The sequence below is a fragment of the Leuresthes tenuis genome, unplaced genomic scaffold (genome assembly GCF_036924035.1).
Source record: "Leuresthes tenuis unplaced genomic scaffold, fLeuTen1.0.hap1 SCAF_11, whole genome shotgun sequence".
Lineage (NCBI taxonomy): Eukaryota > Metazoa > Chordata > Actinopteri > Atheriniformes > Atherinopsidae > Leuresthes > Leuresthes tenuis.
This window is the reverse complement of record NW_027325365.1, coordinates 13,237,245-13,262,328: the sequence shown is the minus strand read 5'-3', so window position 1 is coordinate 13,262,328 and position 25,084 is coordinate 13,237,245. Positions and strand designations below refer to the sequence as shown.

At 43.7% G+C, this 25,084-nt stretch overlaps 1 protein-coding gene and 9 non-coding genes across 12 annotated transcripts; 1 reads left to right on the top strand and 9 right to left on the bottom strand.

Moving 5' to 3' along the window:
• Nucleotides 1–235: 235 nt before the first annotated feature.
• trnaf-gaa (transfer RNA phenylalanine (anticodon GAA)) lies at nucleotides 236–308 on the bottom strand. The gene has a single exon. It is a non-coding gene; the product is annotated as a tRNA-Phe (tRNA).
• A 1,636-nt stretch (nucleotides 309–1,944) lies between these two features.
• On the bottom strand, nucleotides 1,945–2,017 carry trnaf-gaa (transfer RNA phenylalanine (anticodon GAA)). The gene has a single exon. It is a non-coding gene; the product is annotated as a tRNA-Phe (tRNA).
• A 3,606-nt stretch (nucleotides 2,018–5,623) lies between these two features.
• On the bottom strand, nucleotides 5,624–5,696 carry trnaf-gaa (transfer RNA phenylalanine (anticodon GAA)). The gene has a single exon. It is a non-coding gene; the product is annotated as a tRNA-Phe (tRNA).
• A 2,502-nt stretch (nucleotides 5,697–8,198) lies between these two features.
• Nucleotides 8,199–8,271, bottom strand: trnaf-gaa (transfer RNA phenylalanine (anticodon GAA)). Its single transcript has one exon. It is a non-coding gene; the product is annotated as a tRNA-Phe (tRNA).
• Nucleotides 8,272–11,081: 2,810 nt separating this feature from the next.
• trnaf-gaa (transfer RNA phenylalanine (anticodon GAA)) lies at nucleotides 11,082–11,154 on the bottom strand. The gene has a single exon. It is a non-coding gene; the product is annotated as a tRNA-Phe (tRNA).
• Nucleotides 11,155–14,760: 3,606 nt separating this feature from the next.
• trnaf-gaa (transfer RNA phenylalanine (anticodon GAA)) lies at nucleotides 14,761–14,833 on the bottom strand. Its single transcript has one exon. It is a non-coding gene; the product is annotated as a tRNA-Phe (tRNA).
• A 2,502-nt stretch (nucleotides 14,834–17,335) lies between these two features.
• On the bottom strand, nucleotides 17,336–17,408 carry trnaf-gaa (transfer RNA phenylalanine (anticodon GAA)). The gene has a single exon. It is a non-coding gene; the product is annotated as a tRNA-Phe (tRNA).
• A 2,499-nt stretch (nucleotides 17,409–19,907) lies between these two features.
• trnaf-gaa (transfer RNA phenylalanine (anticodon GAA)) lies at nucleotides 19,908–19,980 on the bottom strand. The gene has a single exon. It is a non-coding gene; the product is annotated as a tRNA-Phe (tRNA).
• Nucleotides 19,981–20,994: 1,014 nt separating this feature from the next.
• On the bottom strand, nucleotides 20,995–21,067 carry trnaf-gaa (transfer RNA phenylalanine (anticodon GAA)). Its single transcript has one exon. It is a non-coding gene; the product is annotated as a tRNA-Phe (tRNA).
• Nucleotides 21,068–22,141: 1,074 nt separating this feature from the next.
• hs6st2 (heparan sulfate 6-O-sulfotransferase 2) lies at nucleotides 22,142–24,951 on the top strand. Of its 3 annotated transcripts, XM_072395551.1 has the most exons (3): nucleotides 22,158–22,227; nucleotides 22,437–23,096; nucleotides 23,569–24,951. In XM_072395551.1, the coding sequence occupies exons 2-3, from the start codon at nucleotides 22,522–22,524 to the stop codon at nucleotides 24,395–24,397; spliced, it is 1,404 nt and encodes a 467-aa protein (XP_072251652.1). In that variant the 5' UTR covers nucleotides 22,158–22,227; nucleotides 22,437–22,521; the 3' UTR covers nucleotides 24,398–24,951. The 3 variants fall into 3 exon arrangements, with proteins under 3 accessions (XP_072251653.1, XP_072251651.1, XP_072251652.1); XM_072395552.1 differs by having other exon boundaries at nucleotides 22,142–23,096; nucleotides 23,572–24,951; XM_072395550.1 differs by having other exon boundaries at nucleotides 22,142–23,096.
• Nucleotides 24,952–25,084: the final 133 nt, after the last annotated feature.

Sequence of the window (25,084 nt, the reverse complement as noted above, 5' to 3'; positions counted from 1 at the left end):
TGACAACAAAGGAGGGGTTTAAACCAGGGAGGTTTAAACCATGAGGCAGCTCCGGGGAGCGTTAACAGCAACGCAGGGGAGCCATATAAATGGTGTCAGACTGAAGGCATAGTCATCCCTAATGAAGTGTAGTAGTTGGCAAAAACCGGGATTAAACCAGGGACCTTCAATCCCTACTTTCCCCGCATGGGTGGTTGTTAACCCTTCACAGTCATCTATAATTGAGTGTAGTAGTTGCCAAAACCCGGGATTGAACCAGGGACCTTCAGATCTTCAGTTTGACGCTCTCCCAACTGAGCTATTTCGGCCAAAATTGCAGGTAAAATGGCGCCTTTAATTTGGAAAACAAAACCGGAAGGCAACTCCATGGAGCGTTGACAACAACATGGGAGACAGATAAAGTCCAAAGAATTTTCCCATTTTCATTTTCATTTTCCCACCATGGGTGGTTGTTAACCCTTGACAGTCATCCATAATGAACTGTAGTACTTGCTGAAACCCGGGAGCCTCAGATCTTCGGTCTGACGTTCTCCCAACTGAGCTATTTCGGCTAAATAGGCAGGTAAAATGGCACCTTTAATTTGGAAAATAAAACCATGAGACAACTCCATGGAGCGTTGACAACAACATGGGAGCCAGATAAAGTCCAAAGAATTGCCATGACTGACCAAAAGCTGTGCTATTTTAGCTGTTTGCATTAATCAAGGTTTTTTTGCAGATTATGCATTTTTTTTTCAGTTCATTTTCCCACCATGGGTGGTTGTTAACCCTTGACAGTCATCCATAATGAACTGTAGTACTTGCTGAAACCCGGGAGCTTCAGCTCTTCGGTCTGACGTTCTCCCAACAGAGCTATTTCGGCTAAAAAGGCAGGTAAAATGGCACCTTTAATTTGGAAAATAAAACCATGAGGCAGCAACATGGGAAAATAAAACCGGAAGGCAACTCCATGGAGCACTGATAACAACATGGGAGCCAGGTAAAATCCACAGAAACGTCACGACTGGCCAAAAGCTGTGCTAGTTTAGCTATTTAGTTGTTAACCCTTGACAGTCATCCATAATGAACTGTAGTACTTGCTGAAACCCGGGAGCCTCAGATCTTCGGTCTGACGTTCTCCCAACTGAGCTATTTCGGCTAAATAGGCAGGTAAAATGGCACCTTTAATTTAGAAAATAAAACCATGAGACAACTCCATGGAGCGTTGACAACAACATGGGAGCCAGATAAAGTCCAAAGAATTGCCATGACTGACCAAAAGCTGTGCTATTTTAGCTGTTTGTATTAATCCAGGTTTTTTTGCAGATCATGCCTTTTTTTTTCAGTTCATTTTCCCACCATGGGTGGTTATTAACCCTTGACAGTCATCCATAAAGAACTGTAGTACTTGCTGAAACCCGGGAGCCTCAGATCTTCGGTCTGACGTTCTCCCAACTGAGCTATTTCGGCTAAATAGGCAGGTAAAATGGCACCTTTAATTTAGAAAATAAAACCATGAGACAACTCCATGGAGCGTTGACAACAACATGGGAGCCAGATAAAGTCCAAAGAATTGCCATGACTGACCAAAAGCTGTGCTATTTTAGCTGTTTGTATTAATCCAGGTTTTTTTTGCAGATTATGCCTTTTTTTTCAGTTCATTTTCCCACCATGGGTGGTTATTAACCCTTGACAGTCATCCATAAAGAACTGTAGTAGTTGCTGCGCGTTGACAACAAAGGAGGGGTTTAAACCAGGGAGGTTTAAACCATGAGGCAGCTCCGGGGAGCGTTAACAGCAACGCAGGGGAGCCATATAAATGGTGTCAGACTGAAGGCATAGTCATCCCTAATGAAGTGTAGTAGTTGGCAAAAACCGGGATTAAACCAGGGACCTTCAATCCCTACTTTCCCCGCATGGGTGGTTGTTAACCCTTCACAGTCATCTATAATTGAGTGTAATAGTTGCCGAAACCCGGGATTGAACCAGGGACCTTCAGATCTTCAGTCTGACGCTCTCCCAACTGAGCTATTTCAGCCAAAATTGCAGGTAAAATGGCGCCTTTAATTTGGAAAACAAAACCGGAAGGCAACTCCATGGAGCGTTGACAACAACATGGGAGACAGATAAAGTCCAAAGAATTTTCCCATTTTCATTTTCATTTTCCCACCATGGGTGGTTGTTAACCCTTCACAGTCATCCATAATGAACTGTAGTACTTGCTGAAACCCGGGAGCCTCAGATCTTCGGTCTGACGTTCTCCCAACTGAGCTATTTCGGCTAAATAGGCAGGTAAAATGGCACCTTTAATTTGGAAAATAAAACCATGAGACAACTCCATGGAGCGTTGACAACAACATGGGAGCCAGATAAAGTCCAAAGAATTGCCATGACTGACCAAAAGCTGTGCTATTTTAGCTGTTTGCATTAATCCAGGTTTTTTTGCAGATTATGCATTTTTTTTTCAGTTCATTTTCCCACCATGGGTGGTTGTTAACCCTTGACAGTCATCCATAATGAACTGTAGTACTTGCTGAAACCCGGGAGCTTCAGCTCTTCGGTCTGACGTTCTCCCAACAGAGCTATTTCGGCTAAAAAGGCAGGTAAAATGGCACCTTTAATTTGGAAAATAAAACCATGAGGCAGCAACATGGGAAAATAAAACCGGAAGGCAACTCCATGGAGCACTGATAACAACATGGGAGCCAGGTAAAATCCACAGAAACGTCACGACTGGCCAAAAGCTGTGCTAGTTTAGCTATTTAGTTGTTAACCCTTGACAGTCATCCATAATGAACTGTAGTACTTGCTGAAACCCGGGAGCCTCAGATCTTCGGTCTGACGTTCTCCCAACTGAGCTATTTCGGCTAAATAGGCAGGTAAAATGGCACCTTTAATTTGGAAAATAAAACCATGAGACAACTCCATGGAGCGTTGACAACAACATGGGAGCCAGATAAAGTCCAAAGAATTGCCATGACTGACCAAAAGCTGTGCTATTTTAGCTGTTTGTATTAATCCAGGTTTTTTTGCAGATCATGCCTTTTTTTTTCAGTTCATTTTCCCACCATGGGTGGTTGTTAACCCTTGACAGTCATCCATAATGAACTGTAGTACTTGCTGAAACCCGGGAGCTTCAGCTCTTCGGTCTGACGTTCTCCCAACAGAGCTATTTCGGCTAAAAAGGCAGGTAAAATGGCACCTTTAATTTGGAAAATAAAACCATGAGGCAGCAACATGGGAAAATAAAACCGGAAGGCAACTCCATGGAGCACTGATAACAACATGGGAGCCAGGTAAAATCCACAGAAACGTCACGACTGGCCAAAAGCTGTGCTAGTTTAGCTATTTAGTTGTTAACCCTTGACAGTCATCCATAATGAACCATAGTACTTGCTGAAACCCGGGAGCCTCAGATCTTCGGTCTGACGTTCTCCCAACTGAGCTATTTCAGCCAAAATTGCAGGTAAAATGGCGCCTTTAATTTGGAAAACAAAACCGGAAGCTAACTCCATGGAGCGTTGACAACAACATGGGAGACAGATAAAGTCCAAAGAATTTTCCCATTTTCATTTTCATTTTCCCACCATTGGTGGTTGTTAACCCTTGACAGTCATCCATAATGAACTGTAGTACTTGCTGAAACCCGGGAGCCTCAGATCTTCGGTCTGACGTTCTCCCAACTGAGCTATTTCGGCTAAATAGGCAGGTAAAATGGCACCTTTAATTTGGAAAATAAAACCATGAGACAACTCCATGGAGCGTTGACAACAACATGGGAGCCAGATAAAGTCCAAAGAATTGCCATGACTGACCAAAAGCTGTGCTATTTTAGCTGTTTGCATTAATCCAGGTTTTTTTGCAGATTATGCATTTTTTTTTCAGTTCATTTTCCCACCATGGGTGGTTGTTAACCCTTGACAGTCATCCATAATGAACTGTAGTACTTGCTGAAACCCGGGAGCTTCAGCTCTTCGGTCTGACGTTCTCCCAACAGAGCTATTTCGGCTAAAAAGGCAGGTAAAATGGCACCTTTAATTTGGAAAATAAAACCATGAGGCAGCAACATGGGAAAATAAAACCGGAAGGCAACTCCATGGAGCACTGATAACAACATGGGAGCCAGGTAAAATCCACAGAAACGTCACGACTGGCCAAAAGCTGTGCTAGTTTAGCTATTTAGTTGTTAACCCTTGACAGTCATCCATAATGAACCATAGTACTTGCTGAAACCCGGGAGCCTCAGATCTTCGGTCTGACGTTCTCCCAACTGAGCTATTTCGGCCAAAATTGCAGGTAAAATGGCGCCTTTAATTTGGAAAACAAAACCGGAAGGAAACTCCATGGAGCGTTGACAACAACATGGGAGCCAGATAAAGTCCAAAGAATTGCCATGACTGACCAAAAGCTGTGCTATTTTAGCTGTTTGCATTAATCCAGGTTTTTTTGCAGATTATGCTTTTTTTTTTCAGTTCATTTTCCCACCATGGGTGGTTGTTAACCCTTGACAGTCATCCATAAAGAACTGTAGTACTTGCTGAAACCCGGGAGCTTCAGCTCTTCGGTCTGACGTTCTCCCAACAGAGCTATTTCGGCTAAAAAGGCAGGTAAAATGGCACCTTTAATTTGGAAAATAAAACCATGAGGCAGCAACATGGGAAAATAAAACCGGAAGGCAACTCCATGGAGCACTGATAACAACATGGGAGCCAGGTAAAATCCACAGAAACGTCACGACTGGCCAAAAGCTGTGCTAGTTTAGCTATTTAGTTGTTAACCCTTGACAGTCATCCATAATGAACCATAGTACTTGCTGAAACCCGGGAGCCTCAGATCTTCGGTCTGACGTTCTCCCAACAGAGCTATTTCGGCTAAAAAGGCAGGTAAAATGGCACCTTTAATTTGGAAAATAAAACCATGAGGCAGCAACATGGGAAAATAAAACCGGAAGGCAACTCCATGGAGCACTGATAACAACATGGGAGCCAGGTAAAATCCACAGAAACGTCACGACTGGCCAAAAGCTGTGCTAGTTTAGCTATTTAGTTGTTAACCCTTGACAGTCATCCATAATGAACCGTAGTACTTGCTGAAACCCGGGAGCCTCAGATCTTCGGTCTGACGTTCTCCCAACTGATCTATTTCGGCTAAATAGGCAGGTAAAATGGCACCTTTAATTTGGAAAATAAAACCATGAGACAACTCCATGGAGCGTTGACAACAACATGGGAGTCAGATAAAGTCCAAAGAATTGCCATGACTGACCAAAAGCTGTGCTATTTTAGCTGTTTGCATTAATCCAGGTTTTTTTTGCAGATTATGCATTTTTTTTTCAGTTCATTTTCCCACCATGGGTGGTTATTAACCCTTGACAGTCATCCATAAAGAACTGTAGTAGTTGCTGCGCGTTGACAACAAAGGAGGGGTTTAAACCAGGGAGGTTTAAACCATGAGGCAGCTCCGGGGAGCGTTAACAGCAATGCAGGGGAGCCATATAAATGGTGTCAGACTGAAGGCATAGTCATCCCTAATGAACTGTAGTAGTTGGCAAAAACCGGGATTAAACCAGGGACCTTCAATCCCTATTTTCCCCGCATGGGTGGTTGTTAACCCTTCACAGTCATCTATAATTGAGTGTAATAGTTGCCGAAACCCGGGATTGAACCAGGGACCTTCAGATCTTCAGTCTGACGCTCTCCCAACTGAGCTATTTCGGCCAAAATTGCAGGTAAAATGGCGCCTTTAATTTGGAAAACAAAACCGGAAGGCAACTCCATGGAGCGTTGACAACAACATGGGAGACAGATAAAGTCCAAAGAATTTTCCCATTTTCATTTTCATTTTCCCACCATGGGTGGTTGTTAACCCTTGACAGTCATCCATAATGAACTGTAGTACTTGCTGAAACCCGGGAGCCTCAGATCTTCGGTCTGACGTTCTCCCAACTGAGCTATTTCGGCTAAATAGGCAGGTAAAATGGCACCTTTAATTTGGAAAATAAAACCATGAGACAACTCCATGGAGCGTTGACAACAACATGGGAGCCAGATAAAGTCCAAAGAATTGCCATGACTGACCAAAAGCTGTGCTATTTTAGCTGTTTGCATTAATCCAGGTTTTTTTGCAGATTATGCATTTTTTTTTTCAGTTCATTTTCCCACCATGGGTGGTTGTTAACCCTTGACAGTCATCCATAATGAACTGTAGTACTTGCTGAAACCCGGGAGCTTCAGCTCTTCGGTCTGACGTTCTCCCAACAGAGCTATTTCGGCTAAAAAGGCAGGTAAAATGGCACCTTTAATTTGGAAAATAAAACCATGAGGCAGCAACATGGGAAAATAAAACCGGAAGGCAACTCCATGGAGCACTGATAACAACATGGGAGCCAGGTAAAATCCACAGAAACGTCACGACTGGCCAAAAGCTGTGCTAGTTTAGCTATTTAGTTGTTAACCCTTGACAGTCATCCATAATGAACCGTAGTACTTGCTGAAACCCGGGAGCCTCAGATCTTCGGTCTGACGTTCTCCCAACTGAGCTATTTCGGCTAAATAGGCAGGTAAAATGGCACCTTTAATTTGGAAAATAAAACCATGAGACAACTCCATGGAGCGTTGACAACAACATGGGAGCCAGATAAAGTCCAAAGAATTGCCATGACTGACCAAAAGCTGTGCTATTTTAGCTGTTTGCATTAATCCAGGTTTTTTTGCAGATTATGCATTTTTTTTTCAGTTCATTTTCCCACCATGGGTGGTTGTTAACCCTTGACAGTCATCCATAATGAACTGTAGTACTTGCTGAAACCCGGGAGCTTCAGCTCTTCGGTCTGACGTTCTCCCAACAGAGCTATTTCGGCTAGAAAGGCAGGTAAAATGGCACCTTTAATTTGGAAAATAAAACCATGAGGCAGCAACATGGGAAAATAAAACCGGAAGGCAACTCCATGGAGCACTGATAACAACATGGGAGCCAGGTAAAATCCACAGAAACGTCACGACTGGCCAAAAGCTGTGCTAGTTTAGCTATTTAGTTGTTAACCCTTGACAGTCATCCATAATGAACCATAGTACTTGCTGAAACCCGGGAGCCTCAGATCTTCGGTCTGACGTTCTCCCAACTGAGCTATTTTGGCTAAATAGGCAGGTAAAATGGCACCTTTAATTTGGAAAATAAAACCATGAGACAACTCCATGGAGCGTTGACAACAACATGGGAGCCAGATAAAGTCCAAAGAATTGCCATGACTGACCAAAAGCTGTGCTATTTTAGCTGTTTGCATTAATCCAGGTTTTTTTGCAGATTATGCATTTTTTTTTCAGTTCATTTTCCCACCATGGGTGGTTGTTAACCCTTGACAGTCATCCATAATGAACTGTAGTACTTGCTGAAACCCGGGAGCTTCAGCTCTTCGGTCTGACGTTCTCCCAACAGAGCTATTTCGGCTAAAAAGGCAGGTAAAATGGCACCTTTAATTTGGAAAATAAAACCATGAGGCAGCAACATGGGAAAATAAAACCGGAAGGCAACTCCATGGAGCACTGATAACAACATGGGAGCCAGGTAAAATCCACAGAAACGTCACGACTGGCCAAAAGCTGTGCTAGTTTAGCTATTTAGTTGTTAACCCTTGACAGTCATCCATAATGAACCGTAGTACTTGCTGAAACCCGGGAGCCTCAGATCTTCGGTCTGACGTTCTCCCAACTGAGCTATTTCGGCTAAATAGGTAGGTAAAATGGCACCTTTAATTTGGAAAATAAAACCATGAGACAACTCCATGGAGCGTTGACAACAACATGGGAGCCAGATAAAGTCCAAAGAATTGCCATGACTGACCAAAAGCTGTGCTATTTTAGCTGTTTGCATTAATCCAGGTTTTTTTTGCAGATTATGCATTTTTTTTTTCAGTTCATTTTCCCACCATGGGTGGTTATTAACCCTTGACAGTCATCCATAAAGAACTGTAGTAGTTGCTGCGCGTTGACAACAAAGGAGGGGTTTAAACCAGGGAGGTTTAAACCATGAGGCAGCTCCGGGGAGCGTTAACAGCAATGCAGGGGAGCCATATAAATGGTGTCAGACTGAAGGCATAGTCATCCCTAATGAACTGTAGTAGTTGGCAAAAACCGGGATTAAACCAGGGACCTTCAATCCCTATTTTCCCCGCATGGGTGGTTGTTAACCCTTCACAGTCATCTATAATTGAGTGTAATAGTTGCCGAAACCCGGGATTGAACCAGGGACCTTCAGATCTTCAGTCTGACGCTCTCCCAACTGAGCTATTTCGGCCAAAATTGCAGGTAAAATGGCGCCTTTAATTTGGAAAACAAAACCGGAAGGCAACTCCATGGAGCGTTGACAACAACATGGGAGACAGATAAAGTCCAAAGAATTTTCCCATTTTCATTTTCATTTTCCCACCATGGGTGGTTGTTAACCCTTGACAGTCATCCATAATGAACTGTAGTACTTGCTGAAACCCGGGAGCCTCAGATCTTCGGTCTGACGTTCTCCCAACTGAGCTATTTCGGCTAAATAGGCAGGTAAAATGGCACCTTTAATTTGGAAAATAAAACCATGAGACAACTCCATGGAGCGTTGACAACAACATGGGAGCCAGATAAAGTCCAAAGAATTGCCATGACTGACCAAAAGCTGTGCTATTTTAGCTGTTTGCATTAATCCAGGTTTTTTTGCAGATTATGCATTTTTTTTTCAGTTCATTTTCCCACCATGGGTGGTTGTTAACCCTTGACAGTCATCCATAATGAACTGTAGTACTTGCTGAAACCCGGGAGCTTCAGCTCTTCGGTCTGACGTTCTCCCAACAGAGCTATTTCGGCTAAAAAGGCAGGTAAAATGGCACCTTTAATTTGGAAAATAAAACCATGAGGCAGCAACATGGGAAAATAAAACCGGAAGGCAACTCCATGGAGCACTGATAACAACATGGGAGCCAGGTAAAATCCACAGAAACGTCACGACTGGCCAAAAGCTGTGCTAGTTTAGCTATTTAGTTGTTAACCCTTGACAGTCATCCATAATGAACCATAGTACTTGCTGAAACCCGGGAGCCTCAGATCTTCGGTCTGACGTTCTCCCAACTGAGCTATTTCGGCCAAAATTGCAGGTAAAATGGCGCCTTTAATTTGGAAAACAAAACCGGAAGGAAACTCCATGGAGCGTTGACAACAACATGGGAGCCAGATAAAGTCCAAAGAATTGCCATGACTGACCAAAAGCTGTGCTATTTTAGCTGTTTGCATTAATCCAGGTTTTTTTGCAGATTATGCTTTTTTTTTTCAGTTCATTTTCCCACCATGGGTGGTTGTTATCCCTTGACAGTCATCCATAATGAACTGTAGTACTTGCTGAAACCCGGGAGCTTCAGCTCTTCGGTCTGACGTTCTCCCAACAGAGCTATTTCGGCTAAAAAGGCAGGTAAAATGGCACCTTTAATTTGGAAAATAAAACCATGAGGCAGCAACATGGGAAAATAAAACCGGAAGGCAACTCCATGGAGCACTGATAACAACATGGGAGCCAGGTAAAATCCACAGAAACGTCACGACTGGCCAAAAGCTGTGCTAGTTTAGCTATTTAGTTGTTAACCCTTGACAGTCATCCATAATGAACCGTAGTACTTGCTGAAACCCGGGAGCCTCAGATCTTCGGTCTGACGTTCTCCCAACTGAGCTATTTCGGCTAAATAGGCAGGTAAAATGGCACCTTTAATTTGGAAAATAAAACCATGAGACAACTCCATGGAGCGTTGACAACAACATGGGAGCCAGATAAAGTCCAAAGAATTGCCATGACTGACCAAAAGCTGTGCTATTTTAGCTGTTTGCATTAATCCAGGTTTTTTTGCAGATTATGCATTTTTTTTTCAGTTCATTTTCCCACCATGGGTGGTTGTTAACCCTTGACAGTCATCCATAATGAACTGTAGTACTTGCTGAAACCCGGGAGCTTCAGCTCTTCGGTCTGACGTTCTCCCAACAGAGCTATTTCGGCTAAAAAGGCAGGTAAAATGGCACCTTTAATTTGGAAAATAAAACCATGAGGCAGCAACATGGGAAAATAAAACCGGAAGGCAACTCCATGGAGCACTGATAACAACATGGGAGCCAGGTAAAATCCACAGAAACGTCACGACTGGCCAAAAGCTGTGCTAGTTTAGCTATTTAGTTGTTAACCCTTGACAGTCATCCATAATGAACCGTAGTACTTGCTGAAACCCGGGAGCCTCAGATCTTCGGTCTGACGTTCTCCCAACTGAGCTATTTCGGCTAAATAGGCAGGTAAAATGGCACCTTTAATTTAGAAAATAAAACCATGAGACAACTCCATGGAGCGTTGACAACAACATGGGAGCCAGATAAAGTCCAAAGAATTGCCATGACTGACCAAAAGCTGTGCTATTTTAGCTGTTTGTATTAATCCAGGTTTTTTTGCAGATCATGCCTTTTTTTTTCAGTTCATTTTCCCACCATGGGTGGTTATTAACCCTTGACAGTCATCCATAAAGAACTGTAGTACTTGCTGAAACCCGGGAGCCTCAGATCTTCGGTCTGACGTTCTCCCAACTGAGCTATTTCGGCTAAATAGGCAGGTAAAATGGCACCTTTAATTTAGAAAATAAAACCATGAGACAACTCCATGGAGCGTTGACAACAACATGGGAGCCAGATAAAGTCCAAAGAATTGCCATGACTGACCAAAAGCTGTGCTATTTTAGCTGTTTGTATTAATCCAGGTTTTTTTTGCAGATTATGCCTTTTTTTTCAGTTCATTTTCCCACCATGGGTGGTTATTAACCCTTGACAGTCATCCATAAAGAACTGTAGTAGTTGCTGCGCGTTGACAACAAAGGAGGGGTTTAAACCAGGGAGGTTTAAACCATGAGGCAGCTCCGGGGAGCGTTAACAGCAACGCAGGGGAGCCATATAAATGGTGTCAGACTGAAGGCATAGTCATCCCTAATGAAGTGTAGTAGTTGGCAAAAACCGGGATTAAACCAGGGACCTTCAATCCCTACTTTCCCCGCATGGGTGGTTGTTAACCCTTCACAGTCATCTATAATTGAGTGTAATAGTTGCCGAAACCCGGGATTGAACCAGGGACCTTCAGATCTTCAGTCTGACGCTCTCCCAACTGAGCTATTTCAGCCAAAATTGCAGGTAAAATGGCGCCTTTAATTTGGAAAACAAAACCGGAAGGCAACTCCATGGAGCGTTGACAACAACATGGGAGACAGATAAAGTCCAAAGAATTTTCCCATTTTCATTTTCATTTTCCCACCATGGGTGGTTGTTAACCCTTCACAGTCATCCATAATGAACTGTAGTACTTGCTGAAACCCGGGAGCCTCAGATCTTCGGTCTGACGTTCTCCCAACTGAGCTATTTCGGCTAAATAGGCAGGTAAAATGGCACCTTTAATTTGGAAAATAAAACCATGAGACAACTCCATGGAGCGTTGACAACAACATGGGAGCCAGATAAAGTCCAAAGAATTGCCATGACTGACCAAAAGCTGTGCTATTTTAGCTGTTTGCATTAATCCAGGTTTTTTTGCAGATTATGCATTTTTTTTTCAGTTCATTTTCCCACCATGGGTGGTTGTTAACCCTTGACAGTCATCCATAATGAACTGTAGTACTTGCTGAAACCCGGGAGCTTCAGCTCTTCGGTCTGACGTTCTCCCAACAGAGCTATTTCGGCTAAAAAGGCAGGTAAAATGGCACCTTTAATTTGGAAAATAAAACCATGAGGCAGCAACATGGGAAAATAAAACCGGAAGGCAACTCCATGGAGCACTGATAACAACATGGGAGCCAGGTAAAATCCACAGAAACGTCACGACTGGCCAAAAGCTGTGCTAGTTTAGCTATTTAGTTGTTAACCCTTGACAGTCATCCATAATGAACTGTAGTACTTGCTGAAACCCGGGAGCCTCAGATCTTCGGTCTGACGTTCTCCCAACTGAGCTATTTCGGCTAAATAGGCAGGTAAAATGGCACCTTTAATTTGGAAAATAAAACCATGAGACAACTCCATGGAGCGTTGACAACAACATGGGAGCCAGATAAAGTCCAAAGAATTGCCATGACTGACCAAAAGCTGTGCTATTTTAGCTGTTTGTATTAATCCAGGTTTTTTTGCAGATCATGCCTTTTTTTTTCAGTTCATTTTCCCACCATGGGTGGTTGTTAACCCTTGACAGTCATCCATAATGAACTGTAGTACTTGCTGAAACCCGGGAGCTTCAGCTCTTCGGTCTGACGTTCTCCCAACAGAGCTATTTCGGCTAAAAAGGCAGGTAAAATGGCACCTTTAATTTGGAAAATAAAACCATGAGGCAGCAACATGGGAAAATAAAACCGGAAGGCAACTCCATGGAGCACTGATAACAACATGGGAGCCAGGTAAAATCCACAGAAACGTCACGACTGGCCAAAAGCTGTGCTAGTTTAGCTATTTAGTTGTTAACCCTTGACAGTCATCCATAATGAACCATAGTACTTGCTGAAACCCGGGAGCCTCAGATCTTCGGTCTGACGTTCTCCCAACTGAGCTATTTCAGCCAAAATTGCAGGTAAAATGGCGCCTTTAATTTGGAAAACAAAACCGGAAGCTAACTCCATGGAGCGTTGACAACAACATGGGAGACAGATAAAGTCCAAAGAATTTTCCCATTTTCATTTTCATTTTCCCACCATTGGTGGTTGTTAACCCTTGACAGTCATCCATAATGAACTGTAGTACTTGCTGAAACCCGGGAGCCTCAGATCTTCGGTCTGACGTTCTCCCAACTGAGCTATTTCGGCTAAATAGGCAGGTAAAATGGCACCTTTAATTTGGAAAATAAAACCATGAGACAACTCCATGGAGCGTTGACAACAACATGGGAGCCAGATAAAGTCCAAAGAATTGCCATGACTGACCAAAAGCTGTGCTATTTTAGCTGTTTGCATTAATCCAGGTTTTTTTGCAGATTATGCATTTTTTTTTCAGTTCATTTTCCCACCATGGGTGGTTGTTAACCCTTGACAGTCATCCATAATGAACTGTAGTACTTGCTGAAACCCGGGAGCTTCAGCTCTTCGGTCTGACGTTCTCCCAACAGAGCTATTTCGGCTAAAAAGGCAGGTAAAATGGCACCTTTAATTTGGAAAATAAAACCATGAGGCAGCAACATGGGAAAATAAAACCGGAAGGCAACTCCATGGAGCACTGATAACAACATGGGAGCCAGGTAAAATCCACAGAAACGTCACGACTGGCCAAAAGCTGTGCTAGTTTAGCTATTTAGTTGTTAACCCTTGACAGTCATCCATAATGAACCATAGTACTTGCTGAAACCCGGGAGCCTCAGATCTTCGGTCTGACGTTCTCCCAACTGAGCTATTTCGGCCAAAATTGCAGGTAAAATGGCGCCTTTAATTTGGAAAACAAAACCGGAAGGAAACTCCATGGAGCGTTGACAACAACATGGGAGCCAGATAAAGTCCAAAGAATTGCCATGACTGACCAAAAGCTGTGCTATTTTAGCTGTTTGCATTAATCCAGGTTTTTTTGCAGATTATGCTTTTTTTTTTCAGTTCATTTTCCCACCATGGGTGGTTGTTAACCCTTGACAGTCATCCATAAAGAACTGTAGTACTTGCTGAAACCCGGGAGCTTCAGCTCTTCGGTCTGACGTTCTCCCAACAGAGCTATTTCGGCTAAAAAGGCAGGTAAAATGGCACCTTTAATTTGGAAAATAAAACCATGAGGCAGCAACATGGGAAAATAAAACCGGAAGGCAACTCCATGGAGCACTGATAACAACATGGGAGCCAGGTAAAATCCACAGAAACGTCACGACTGGCCAAAAGCTGTGCTAGTTTAGCTATTTAGTTGTTAACCCTTGACAGTCATCCATAATGAACCATAGTACTTGCTGAAACCCGGGAGCCTCAGATCTTCGGTCTGACGTTCTCCCAACAGAGCTATTTCGGCTAAAAAGGCAGGTAAAATGGCACCTTTAATTTGGAAAATAAAACCATGAGGCAGCAACATGGGAAAATAAAACCGGAAGGCAACTCCATGGAGCACTGATAACAACATGGGAGCCAGGTAAAATCCACAGAAACGTCACGACTGGCCAAAAGCTGTGCTAGTTTAGCTATTTAGTTGTTAACCCTTGACAGTCATCCATAATGAACCGTAGTACTTGCTGAAACCCGGGAGCCTCAGATCTTCGGTCTGACGTTCTCCCAACTGATCTATTTCGGCTAAATAGGCAGGTAAAATGGCACCTTTAATTTGGAAAATAAAACCATGAGACAACTCCATGGAGCGTTGACAACAACATGGGAGTCAGATAAAGTCCAAAGAATTGCCATGACTGACCAAAAGCTGTGCTATTTTAGCTGTTTGCATTAATCCAGGTTTTTTTTGCAGATTATGCATTTTTTTTTCAGTTCATTTTCCCACCATGGGTGGTTATTAACCCTTGACAGTCATCCATAAAGAACTGTAGTAGTTGCTGCGCGTTGACAACAAAGGAGGGGTTTAAACCAGGGAGGTTTAAACCATGAGGCAGCTCCGGGGAGCGTTAACAGCAATGCAGGGGAGCCATATAAATGGTGTCAGACTGAAGGCATAGTCATCCCTAATGAACTGTAGTAGTTGGCAAAAACCGGGATTAAACCAGGGACCTTCAATCCCTATTTTCCCCGCATGGGTGGTTGTTAACCCTTCACAGTCATCTATAATTGAGTGTAATAGTTGCCGAAACCCGGGATTGAACCAGGGACCTTCAGATCTTCAGTCTGACGCTCTCCCAACTGAGCTATTTCGGCCAAAATTGCAGGTAAAATGGCGCCTTTAATTTGGAAAACAAAACCGGAAGGCAACTCCATGGAGCGTTGACAACAACATGGGAGACAGATAAAGTCCAAAGAATTTTCCCATTTTCATTTTCATTTTCCCACCATGGGTGGTTGTTAACCCTTGACAGTCATCCATAATGAACTGTAGTACTTGCTGAAACCCGGGAGCCTCAGATCTTCGGTCTGACGTTCTCCCAACTGAGCTATTTCGGCTAAATAGGCAGGTAAAATGGCACCTTTAATTTGGAAAATAAAACCATGAGACAACTCCATGGAGCGTTGACAACAACATGGGAGCCAGATAAAGTCCAAAGAATTGCCATGACTGACCAAAAGCTGTGCTATTTTAGCTGTTTGCATTAATCCAGGTTTTTTTGCAGATTATGCATTTTTTTTTTCAGTTCATTTTCCCACCATGGGTGGTTGTTAACCCTTGACAGTCATCCATAATGAACTGTAGTACTTGCTGAAACCCGGGAGCTTCAGCTCTTCGGTCTGACGTTCTCCCAACAGAGCTATTTCGGCTAAAAAGGCAGGTAAAATGGCACCTTTAATTTGGAAAATAAAACCATGAGGCAGCAACATGGGAAAATAAAACCGGAAGGCAACTCCATGGAGCACTGATAACAACATGGGAGCCAGGTAAAATCCACAGAAACGTCACGACTGGCCAAAAGCTGTGCTAGTTTAGCTATTTAGTTGTTAACCCTTGACAGTCATCCATAATGAACCGTAGTACTTGCTGAAACCCGGGAGCCTCAGATCTTCGGTCTGACGTTCTCCCAACTGAGCTATTTCGGCTAAATAGGCAGGTAAAATGGCACCTTTAATTTGGAAAATAAAACCATGAGACAACTCCATGGAGCGTTGACAACAACATGGGAGCCAGATAAAGTCCAAAGAATTGCCATGACTGACCAAAAGCTGTGCTATTTTAGCTGTTTGCATTAATCCAGGTTTTTTTGCAGATTATGCATTTTTTTTTCAGTTCATTTTCCCACCATGGGTGGTTGTTAACCCTTGACAGTCATCCATAATGAACTGTAGTACTTGCTGAAACCCGGGAGCTTCAGCTCTTCGGTCTGACGTTCTCCCAACAGAGCTATTTCGGCTAGAAAGGCAGGTAAAATGGCACCTTTAATTTGGAAAATAAAACCATGAGGCAGCAACATGGGAAAATAAAACCGGAAGGCAACTCCATGGAGCACTGATAACAACATGGGAGCCAGGTAAAATCCACAGAAACGTCACGACTGGCCAAAAGCTGTGCTAGTTTAGCTATTTAGTTGTTAACCCTTGACAGTCATCCATAATGAACCATAGTACTTGCTGAAACCCGGGAGCCTCAGATCTTCGGTCTGACGTTCTCCCAACTGAGCTATTTTGGCTAAATAGGCAGGTAAAATGGCACCTTTAATTTGGAAAATAAAACCATGAGACAACTCCATGGAGCGTTGACAACAACATGGGAGCCAGATAAAGTCCAAAGAATTGCCATGACTGACCAAAAGCTGTGCTATTTTAGCTGTTTGCATTAATCCAGGTTTTTTTGCAGATTATGCATTTTTTTTTCAGTTCATTTTCCCACCATGGGTGGTTGTTAACCCTTGACAGTCATCCATAATGAACTGTAGTACTTGCTGAAACCCGGGAGCTTCAGCTCTTCGGTCTGACGTTCTCCCAACAGAGCTATTTCGGCTAAAAAGGCAGGTAAAATGGCACCTTTAATTTGGAAAATAAAACCATGAGGCAGCAACATGGGAAAATAAAACCGGAAGGCAACTCCATGGAGCACTGATAACAACATGGGAGCCAGGTAAAATCCACAGAAACGTCACGACTGGCCAAAAGCTGTGCTAGTTTAGCTATTTAGTTGTTAACCCTTGACAGTCATCCATAATGAACCGTAGTACTTGCTGAAACCCGGGAGCCTCAGATCTTCGGTCTGACGTTCTCCCAACTGAGCTATTTCGGCTAAATAGGTAGGTAAAATGGCACCTTTAATTTGGAAAATAAAACCATGAGACAACTCCATGGAGCGTTGACAACAACATGGGAGCCAGATAAAGTCCAAAGAATTGCCATGACTGACCAAAAGCTGTGCTATTTTAGCTGTTTGCATTAATCCAGGTTTTTTTTGCAGATTATGCATTTTTTTTTTCAGTTCATTTTCCCACCATGGGTGGTTATTAACCCTTGACAGTCATCCATAAAGAACTGTAGTAGTTGCTGCGCGTTGACAACAAAGGAGGGGTTTAAACCAGGGAGGTTTAAACCATGAGGCAGCTCCGGGGAGCGTTAACAGCAATGCAGGGGAGCCATATAAATGGTGTCAGACTGAAGGCATAGTCATCCCTAATGAACTGTAGTAGTTGGCAAAAACCGGGATTAAACCAGGGACCTTCAATCCCTATTTTCCCCGCATGGGTGGTTGTTAACCCTTCACAGTCATCTATAATTGAGTGTAATAGTTGCCGAAACCCGGGATTGAACCAGGGACCTTCAGATCTTCAGTCTGACGCTCTCCCAACTGAGCTATTTCGGCCAAAATTGCAGGTAAAATGGCGCCTTTAATTTGGAAAACAAAACCGGAAGGCAACTCCATGGAGCGTTGACAACAACATGGGAGACAGATAAAGTCCAAAGAATTTTCCCATTTTCATTTTCATTTTCCCACCATGGGTGGTTGTTAACCCTTGACAGTCATCCATAATGAACTGTAGTACTTGCTGAAACCCGGGAGCCTCAGATCTTCGGTCTGACGTTCTCCCAACTGAGCTATTTCGGCTAAATAGGCAGGTAAAATGGCACCTTTAATTTGGAAAATAAAACCATGAGACAACTCCATGGAGCGTTGACAACAACATGGGAGCCAGATAAAGTCCAAAGAATTGCCATGACTGACCAAAAGCTGTGCTATTTTAGCTGTTTGCATTAATCCAGGTTTTTTTGCAGATTATGCATTTTTTTTTCAGTTCATTTTCCCACCATGGGTGGTTGTTAACCCTTGACAGTCATCCATAATGAACTGTAGTACTTGCTGAAACCCGGGAGCTTCAGCTCTTCGGTCTGACGTTCTCCCAACAGAGCTATTTCGGCTAAAAAGGCAGGTAAAATGGCACCTTTAATTTGGAAAATAAAACCATGAGGCAGCAACATGGGAAAATAAAACCGGAAGGCAACTCCATGGAGCACTGATAACAACATGGGAGCCAGGTAAAATCCACAGAAACGTCACGACTGGCCAAAAGCTGTGCTAGTTTAGCTATTTAGTTGTTAACCCTTGACAGTCATCCATAATGAACCATAGTACTTGCTGAAACCCGGGAGCCTCAGATCTTCGGTCTGACGTTCTCCCAACTGAGCTATTTCGGCCAAAATTGCAGGTAAAATGGCGCCTTTAATTTGGAAAACAAAACCGGAAGGAAACTCCATGGAGCGTTGACAACAACATGGGAGCCAGATAAAGTCCAAAGAATTGCCATGACTGACCAAAAGCTGTGCTATTTTAGCTGTTTGCATTAATCCAGGTTTTTTTGCAGATTATGCTTTTTTTTTTCAGTTCATTTTCCCACCATGGGTGGTTGTTATCCCTTGACAGTCATCCATAATGAACTGTAGTACTTGCTGAAACCCGGGAGCTTCAGCTCTTCGGTCTGACGTTCTCCCAACAGAGCTATTTCGGCTAAAAAGGCAGGTAAAATGGCACCTTTAATTTGGAAAATAAAACCATGAGGCAGCAACATGGGAAAATAAAACCGGAAGGCAACTCCATGGAGCACTGATAACAACATGGGAGCCAGGTAAAATCCACAGAAACGTCACGACTGGCCAAAAGCTGTGCTAGTTTAGCTATTTAGTTGTTAACCCTTGACAGTCATCCATAATGAACCGTAGTACTTGCTGAAACCCGGGAGCCTCAGATCTTCGGTCTGACGTTCTCCCAACTGAGCTATTTCGGCTAAATAGGCAGGTAAAATGGCACCTTTAATTTGGAAAATAAAACCATGAGACAACTCCATGGAGCGTTGACAACAACATGGGAGCCAGATAAAGTCCAAAGAATTGCCATGACTGACCAAAAGCTGTGCTATTTTAGCTGTTTGCATTAATCCAGGTTTTTTTGCAGATTATGCATTTTTTTTTCAGTTCATTTTCCCACCATGGGTGGTTGTTAACCCTTGACAGTCATCCATAATGAACTGTAGTACTTGCTGAAACCCGGGAGCTTCAGCTCTTCGGTCTGACGTTCTCCCAACAGAGCTATTTCGGCTAAAAAGGCAGGTAAAATGGCACCTTTAATTTGGAAAATAAAACCATGAGGCAGCAACATGGGAAAATAAAACCGGAAGGCAACTCCATGGAGCACTGATAACAACATGGGAGCCAGGTAAAATCCACAGAAACGTCACGACTGGCCAAAAGCTGTGCTAGTTTAGCTATTTAGTTGTTAACCCTTGACAGTCATCCATAATGAACCGTAGTACTTGCTGAAACCCGGGAGCCTCAGATCTTCGGTCTGACGTTCTCCCAACTGAGCTATTTCGGCTAAATAGGCAGGTAAAATGGCACCTTTAATTTGGAAAATAAAACCATGAGACAACTCCATGGAGCGTTGACAACAACATGGGAGCCAGATAAAGTCCAAAGAATTGCCATGACTGACCAAAAGCTGTGCTATTTTAGCTGTTTGTATTAATCCAGGTTTTTTTTGCAGATTATGCCTTTTTTTTCAGTTCATTTTCCCACCATGGGTGGTTATTAACCCTTGACAGTCATCCATAAAGAACTGTAGTAGTTGCTGCGCGTTGACAACAAAGGAGGGGTTTAAACCAGGGAGGTTTAAACCATGAGGCAGCTCCGGGGAGCGTTAACAGCAACGCAGGGGAGCCATATAAATGGTGTCAGACTGAAGGCATAGTCATCCCTAATGAACTGTAGTAGTTGGCAAAAACCGGGATTAAACCAGGGACCTTCAATCCCTACTTTCCCCGCATGGGTGGTTGTTAACCCTTCACAGTCATCTATAATTGAGTGTAATAGTTGCCGAAACCCGGGATTGAACCAGGGACCTTCAGATCTTCAGTCTGACGCTCTCCCAACTGAGCTATTTCGGCCAAAATTGCAGGTAAAATGGCGCCTTTAATTTGGAAAACAAAACCGGAAGGCAACTCCATGGAGCGTTGACAACAACATGGGAGACAGATAAAGTCCAAAGAATTTTCCCATTTTCATTTTCATTTTCCCACCATGGGTGGTTGTTAACCCTTGACAGTCATCCATAATGAACTGTAGTACTTGCTGAAACCCGGGAGCTTCAGCTCTTCGGTCTGACGTTCTCCCAACAGAGCTATTTCGGCTAAAAAGGCAGGTAAAATGGCACCTTTAATTTGGAAAATAAAACCATGAGGCAGCAACATGGGAAAATAAAACCGGAAGGCAACTCCATGGAGCACTGATAACAACATGGGAGCCAGGTAAAATCCACAGAAACGTCACGACTGGCCAAAAGCTGTGCTAGTTTAGCTATTTAGTTGTTAACCCTTGACAGTCATCCATAATGAACCGTAGTACTTGCTGAAACCCGGGAGCCTCAGATCTTCGGTCTGACGTTCTCCCAACAGAGCTATTTCGGCTAAATAGGCAGGTAAAATGGCACCTTTAATTTGGAAAATAAAACCATGAGACAACTCCATGGAGCGTTGACAACAACATGGGAGCCAGATAAAGTCCAAAGAATTGCCATGACTGACCAAAAGCTGTGCTATTTTAGCTGTTTGTATTAATCCAGGTTTTTTTTGCAGATTATGCCTTTTTTTTCAGTTCATTTTCCCACCATGGGTGGTTATTAACCCTTGACAGTCATCCATAAAGAACTGTAGTAGTTGCTGCGCGTTGACAACAAAGGAGGGGTTTAAACCAGGGAGGTTTAAACCATGAGGCAGCTCCGGGGAGCGTTAACAGCAACGCAGGGGAGCCATATAAATGGTGTCAGACTGAAGGCATAGTCATCCCTAATGAACTGTAGTAGTTGGCAAAAACCGAGATTAAACCAGGGACCTTCAATCCCTACTTTCCCCGCATGGGTGGTTGTTAACCCTTCACAGTCATCTATAATTGAGTGTAATAGTTGCCGAAACCCGGGATTGAACCAGGGACCTTCAGATCTTCAGTCTGACGCTCTCCCAACTGAGCTATTTCGGCCAAAATTGCAGGTAAAATGGCGCCTTTAATTTGGAAAACAAAACCGGAAGGCAACTCCATGGAGCGTTGACAACAACATGGGAGACAGATAAAGTCCAAAGAATTTTCCCATTTTCATTTTCCCACCATGGGTGGTTGTTAACCCTTGACAGTCATCCATAATGAACTGTAGTACTTGCTGAAACCCGGGAGCTTCAGCTCTTCGGTCTGACGTTCTCCCAACAGAGCTATTTCGGCTAAAAAGGCAGGTAAAATGGCACCTTTAATTTGGAAAATAAAACCATGAGGCAGCAACATGGGAAAATAAAACCGGAAGGCAACTCCATGGAGCACTGATAACAACATGGGAGCCAGGTAAAATCCACAGAAACGTCACGACTGGCCAAAAGCTGTGCTAGTTTAGCTATTTAGTTGTTAACCCTTGACAGTCATCCATAATGAACCATAGTACTTGCTGAAACCCGGGAGCCTCAGATCTTCAGTCTGACGCTCTCCCAACTGAGCTATTTCGGCCAAAATTGCAGGTAAAATGGCGCCTTTAATTTGGAAAACAAAACCGGAAGGAAACTCCATGGAGCGTTGACAAAAACATGGGAGCCAGATAAAGTCCAAAGAATTGCCATGACTGACCAAAAGCTGTGCTATTTTAGCTGAGGAAGAACACTACTGAGAACACGGTGTTTATGCCATTTTCCCCCTATATGAGCTATTTTAAAAGATGTCACCTGTACGAGCTACTCCCAAGAGTGGAGGTATCTGGATGAGAATAGGACTACACTGATTATGTAGCAGTAGGCGCTGACACTTTCTCAACTGAGCTATTTCGGCTAAAAAGGCAGCTAAATTGTCTGTTGAAAAAGGCTGCTGAGAACAGTGTGGACTGCTAATCCAAAACTGGAGGGATAAGGATGAGAATAGCACTGTGGAGAACTACATAGATAATGTTGAGCAGTCGTAGCAATATTATGCTTTGTTAAAGCATTTCCTTTTCCTTTTCATTCCGGCAGAGGTGAACCCTTTCAGTTTTGGATTGGGTAGTGATTCGTGCTCCAGGATTGGGACGTTGACTGGTGACGTTATCTTCACTCCCTCACTACGCGCGGTGGCTGATGGGAAGAAAGGTCAAGAATCGATGGCTGCGGAAGATGAGCATTACCACTGTAAATAGGATTATCTCTCTCTCAGGAACTAACCAACGCTTGCGATTGAACCACTCAATTGTTTTAGATCAATCGGACGCGTATTGTTGTTTATAAAACAAAGAAAACTGTCAAACTTTTTACATTTTCGGAACTCCCAGCCGAGCCTCTGGATAGCTAGCATTGTTCGGCTAACAGCCGCATTGTTATTGTTTTCGCTCTGTTAGCAGCCTCTTTCTCAACACCCTCCGAGGTCCCCAGCCGAGACAGGGGTCCGGATCGCCTGAGTGATGTTTTGCAGCTCGCTCCGAGAAGATGGATGAGAAATCCAACAGCAGCCACCAGCGGCTCCTGATTGTGCTGCTCATGGTCTTGCTCTTTGGCGTCATTATGATCCAGTATGTGTGCCCCAGTGGCTCCGAGTGCCAGATGCTTCACCAGCTGGGAACCTGGTTCGCCGTGGGCAGTGCTGCTGGTTCCCGGATCAGAGGCAAAGGAATGCAAGATGGGCTTCAAAAGGATCCATACATCGCAGAAGACGGTGCTCTTGCCCGCTTTGTCCCTCGCTTCAACTTCACCAAAGCAGATCTGAATCGCGTTGTCGACTTTAACATCAAGGGGGACGATGTTATAGTTTTTCTTCACATTCAAAAGACGGGGGGCACGACGTTTGGTCGGCACCTGGTGCGGAACATTCAGCTTGAGAGGCCGTGCGAGTGTCATGCAGGTCAAAAGAAATGTACCTGTTTCCGGCCAGGTAAGAAGGAAACCTGGCTCTTCTCCCGGTTCTCCACCGGCTGGAGCTGCGGCCTTCATGCGGACTGGACTGAGCTCACCAGCTGCGTCCCCTCTCGCATGGACTCACGAGAAGCCCCCAAGAATCAGCCCAGGTTGGTCGAAAAGTAATGCATTGTGCAACTACACAGAAGATTAAGCAGTGCAGTCTGCTGCAGGATAGAATCTATCTTTACTTTAAAAGATAAATGACTGCAAGATTATTTCTACAATCATACTTTGTTCTTGATTTTAGTGTCCTTTTATAATTGATTTCGTAGTGTCCTGTGGTGATGATGCAGCTGATCTGTTAGCCTCTGTTTTATGGTTTTCTACTCAGCTGTGCTTGTATTTTGTCTTTATTTCTACTTTAGTTGTGTACCTCAAGTTTGCTCCAAACAATGTTTAGCTCCACATGCGTAATGTTAGGAGAGCATGTCGGTGTAAGTCCAGATCTTATGATGAAAAATCAAATAGTTCTAGTATTAAATCACATATAGATTTTGATTGCAGAGACATCTTGAAGCGTTTTTGTATCAGTTTTGTGTTGGCCTACACAAGTCTAACATCGTCTTCCTCTTTCTCTAGTAGAAACTATTATTATATCACAATCTTGAGGGATCCCGTGTCGCGCTACTTGAGTGAGTGGCGTCACGTGCAACGCGGTGCTACATGGAAGGCGTCCTTACACGTGTGTGACGGACGCTCACCGACGCTGTCAGAGCTGCCAAGCTGCTATTCAGGCGATGACTGGTCGGGTTGCTCCCTGCAGGAGTTCATGGACTGCCCCTACAACTTGGCTAATAACCGACAATCCCGCATGTTGGCTGACCTCAGTCTGGTGGGTTGTTACAATGTTTCTGTCATGAGTGAGGACGAACGCTGGGCAGTGCTTCTGGAGAGCGCAAAACGCAACCTCCGGGGCATGGTCTTCTTCGGCCTGACCGAGTACCAGCGTAAGACCCAGTACCTGTTTGAGCAAACCTTCAACCTGGAGTTCATCGCCCCCTTCACGCAGCTGAATGGCACACGTGCTGCCAGTGTTGAGGTTCCCCCTGAGACGCAGCACAGAATCCGCCAGCTTAACCGTTGGGACGTAGAGCTGTATGAGTATGCCCGTGACCTCTTCCTGCAGCGTTTCCAGGTGGCGAGGCAGCAGGAGCGCAGGCAGGCCAGAGAGAGGCGGCAACAAGAGAGGAGGCGGCTGCGCGGAAGGCTGACAACAAAGCAGGGGAGCCAGCTGAAGCCCGCGGAAACGCCACAAGTGACCAAAAGCCGTGCTGTTGTAGCTGAGGAGCAGCAGAGGAAGAAGGCTGCTGAGAACAGTGTGGAGTCATACGTGCTACTCCCAGACTGGTGGGATCTGGATGAGAATAGCACTGTGGAGGACTACATAGACAACGTGGAGCAATGGTAGCAGTAGGGTGTCTTAATACAAAGTGTGCCAAGTTCTGCCTGTCTGTTTTAATTAATCCAGGTTATTTTTTAATGTGTATGCCTGTCTGCCAGGTTTTGTTTTCCCACCATGAGCTGTTTTAAATGACACTTTAATTTATTGATACTGACTGTACCTCATTGCCACAATTGATGTTCTCACTGAATGCATTTAAAGTCTTATAACTCTCAGTTAGCCTTCTAGATTCTTCTTCTGAACGTTAAAAGCGTAGAAACTCTTGTGATGTGGCTTGAGACCAGAGGATTTTTTTTCCCTTATACACCCAGCGGTGTGATATTTTGATCTATTAAAAAAACACTACTCTATGTGATTAGTGGTCTGTAAGTTCGCCAAATAACTGTCTAGTCTGAATCAAGTACTTTTCAAGTGTACTTGTTTTTGTTTTTTAGTGTCTTTTCAGTAACTGAACCGAAGGATGGAGTTTTCATAGATACCTCAGTTTGTAGCATTACCAGCTAAAGTTGTATAACGATTGAATGTGTCTCTTTTTGTATTAAAAAAGATATTTTACAGTTCGTTCATTCCTGTGCTGTTCTTGCCACTGTGTTGTCTTCATTCTCTTTTTTTATCAGATAACGTGCATTAAACCCTGCAAGCCCCTGGACCACCAGCAGGGGGTGCACAAGTATCCTGAGTTAAATAAAAAAC

What these genes read in the sequence shown, in the direction of transcription:
- hs6st2 (XM_072395550.1), top strand. Translation starts at nt 22,522, where the DNA reads ATGGATGAGAAATCCAACAGCAGCCACCAGCGGCTCCTGATTGTGCTG. An exon ending in GCCCCCAAGAATCAGCCCAG is followed by an intron (nt 23,097 to 23,568) that starts GTTGGTCGAAAA and finishes CTCTTTCTCTAG; the next exon opens with TAGAAACTATTATTATATCA.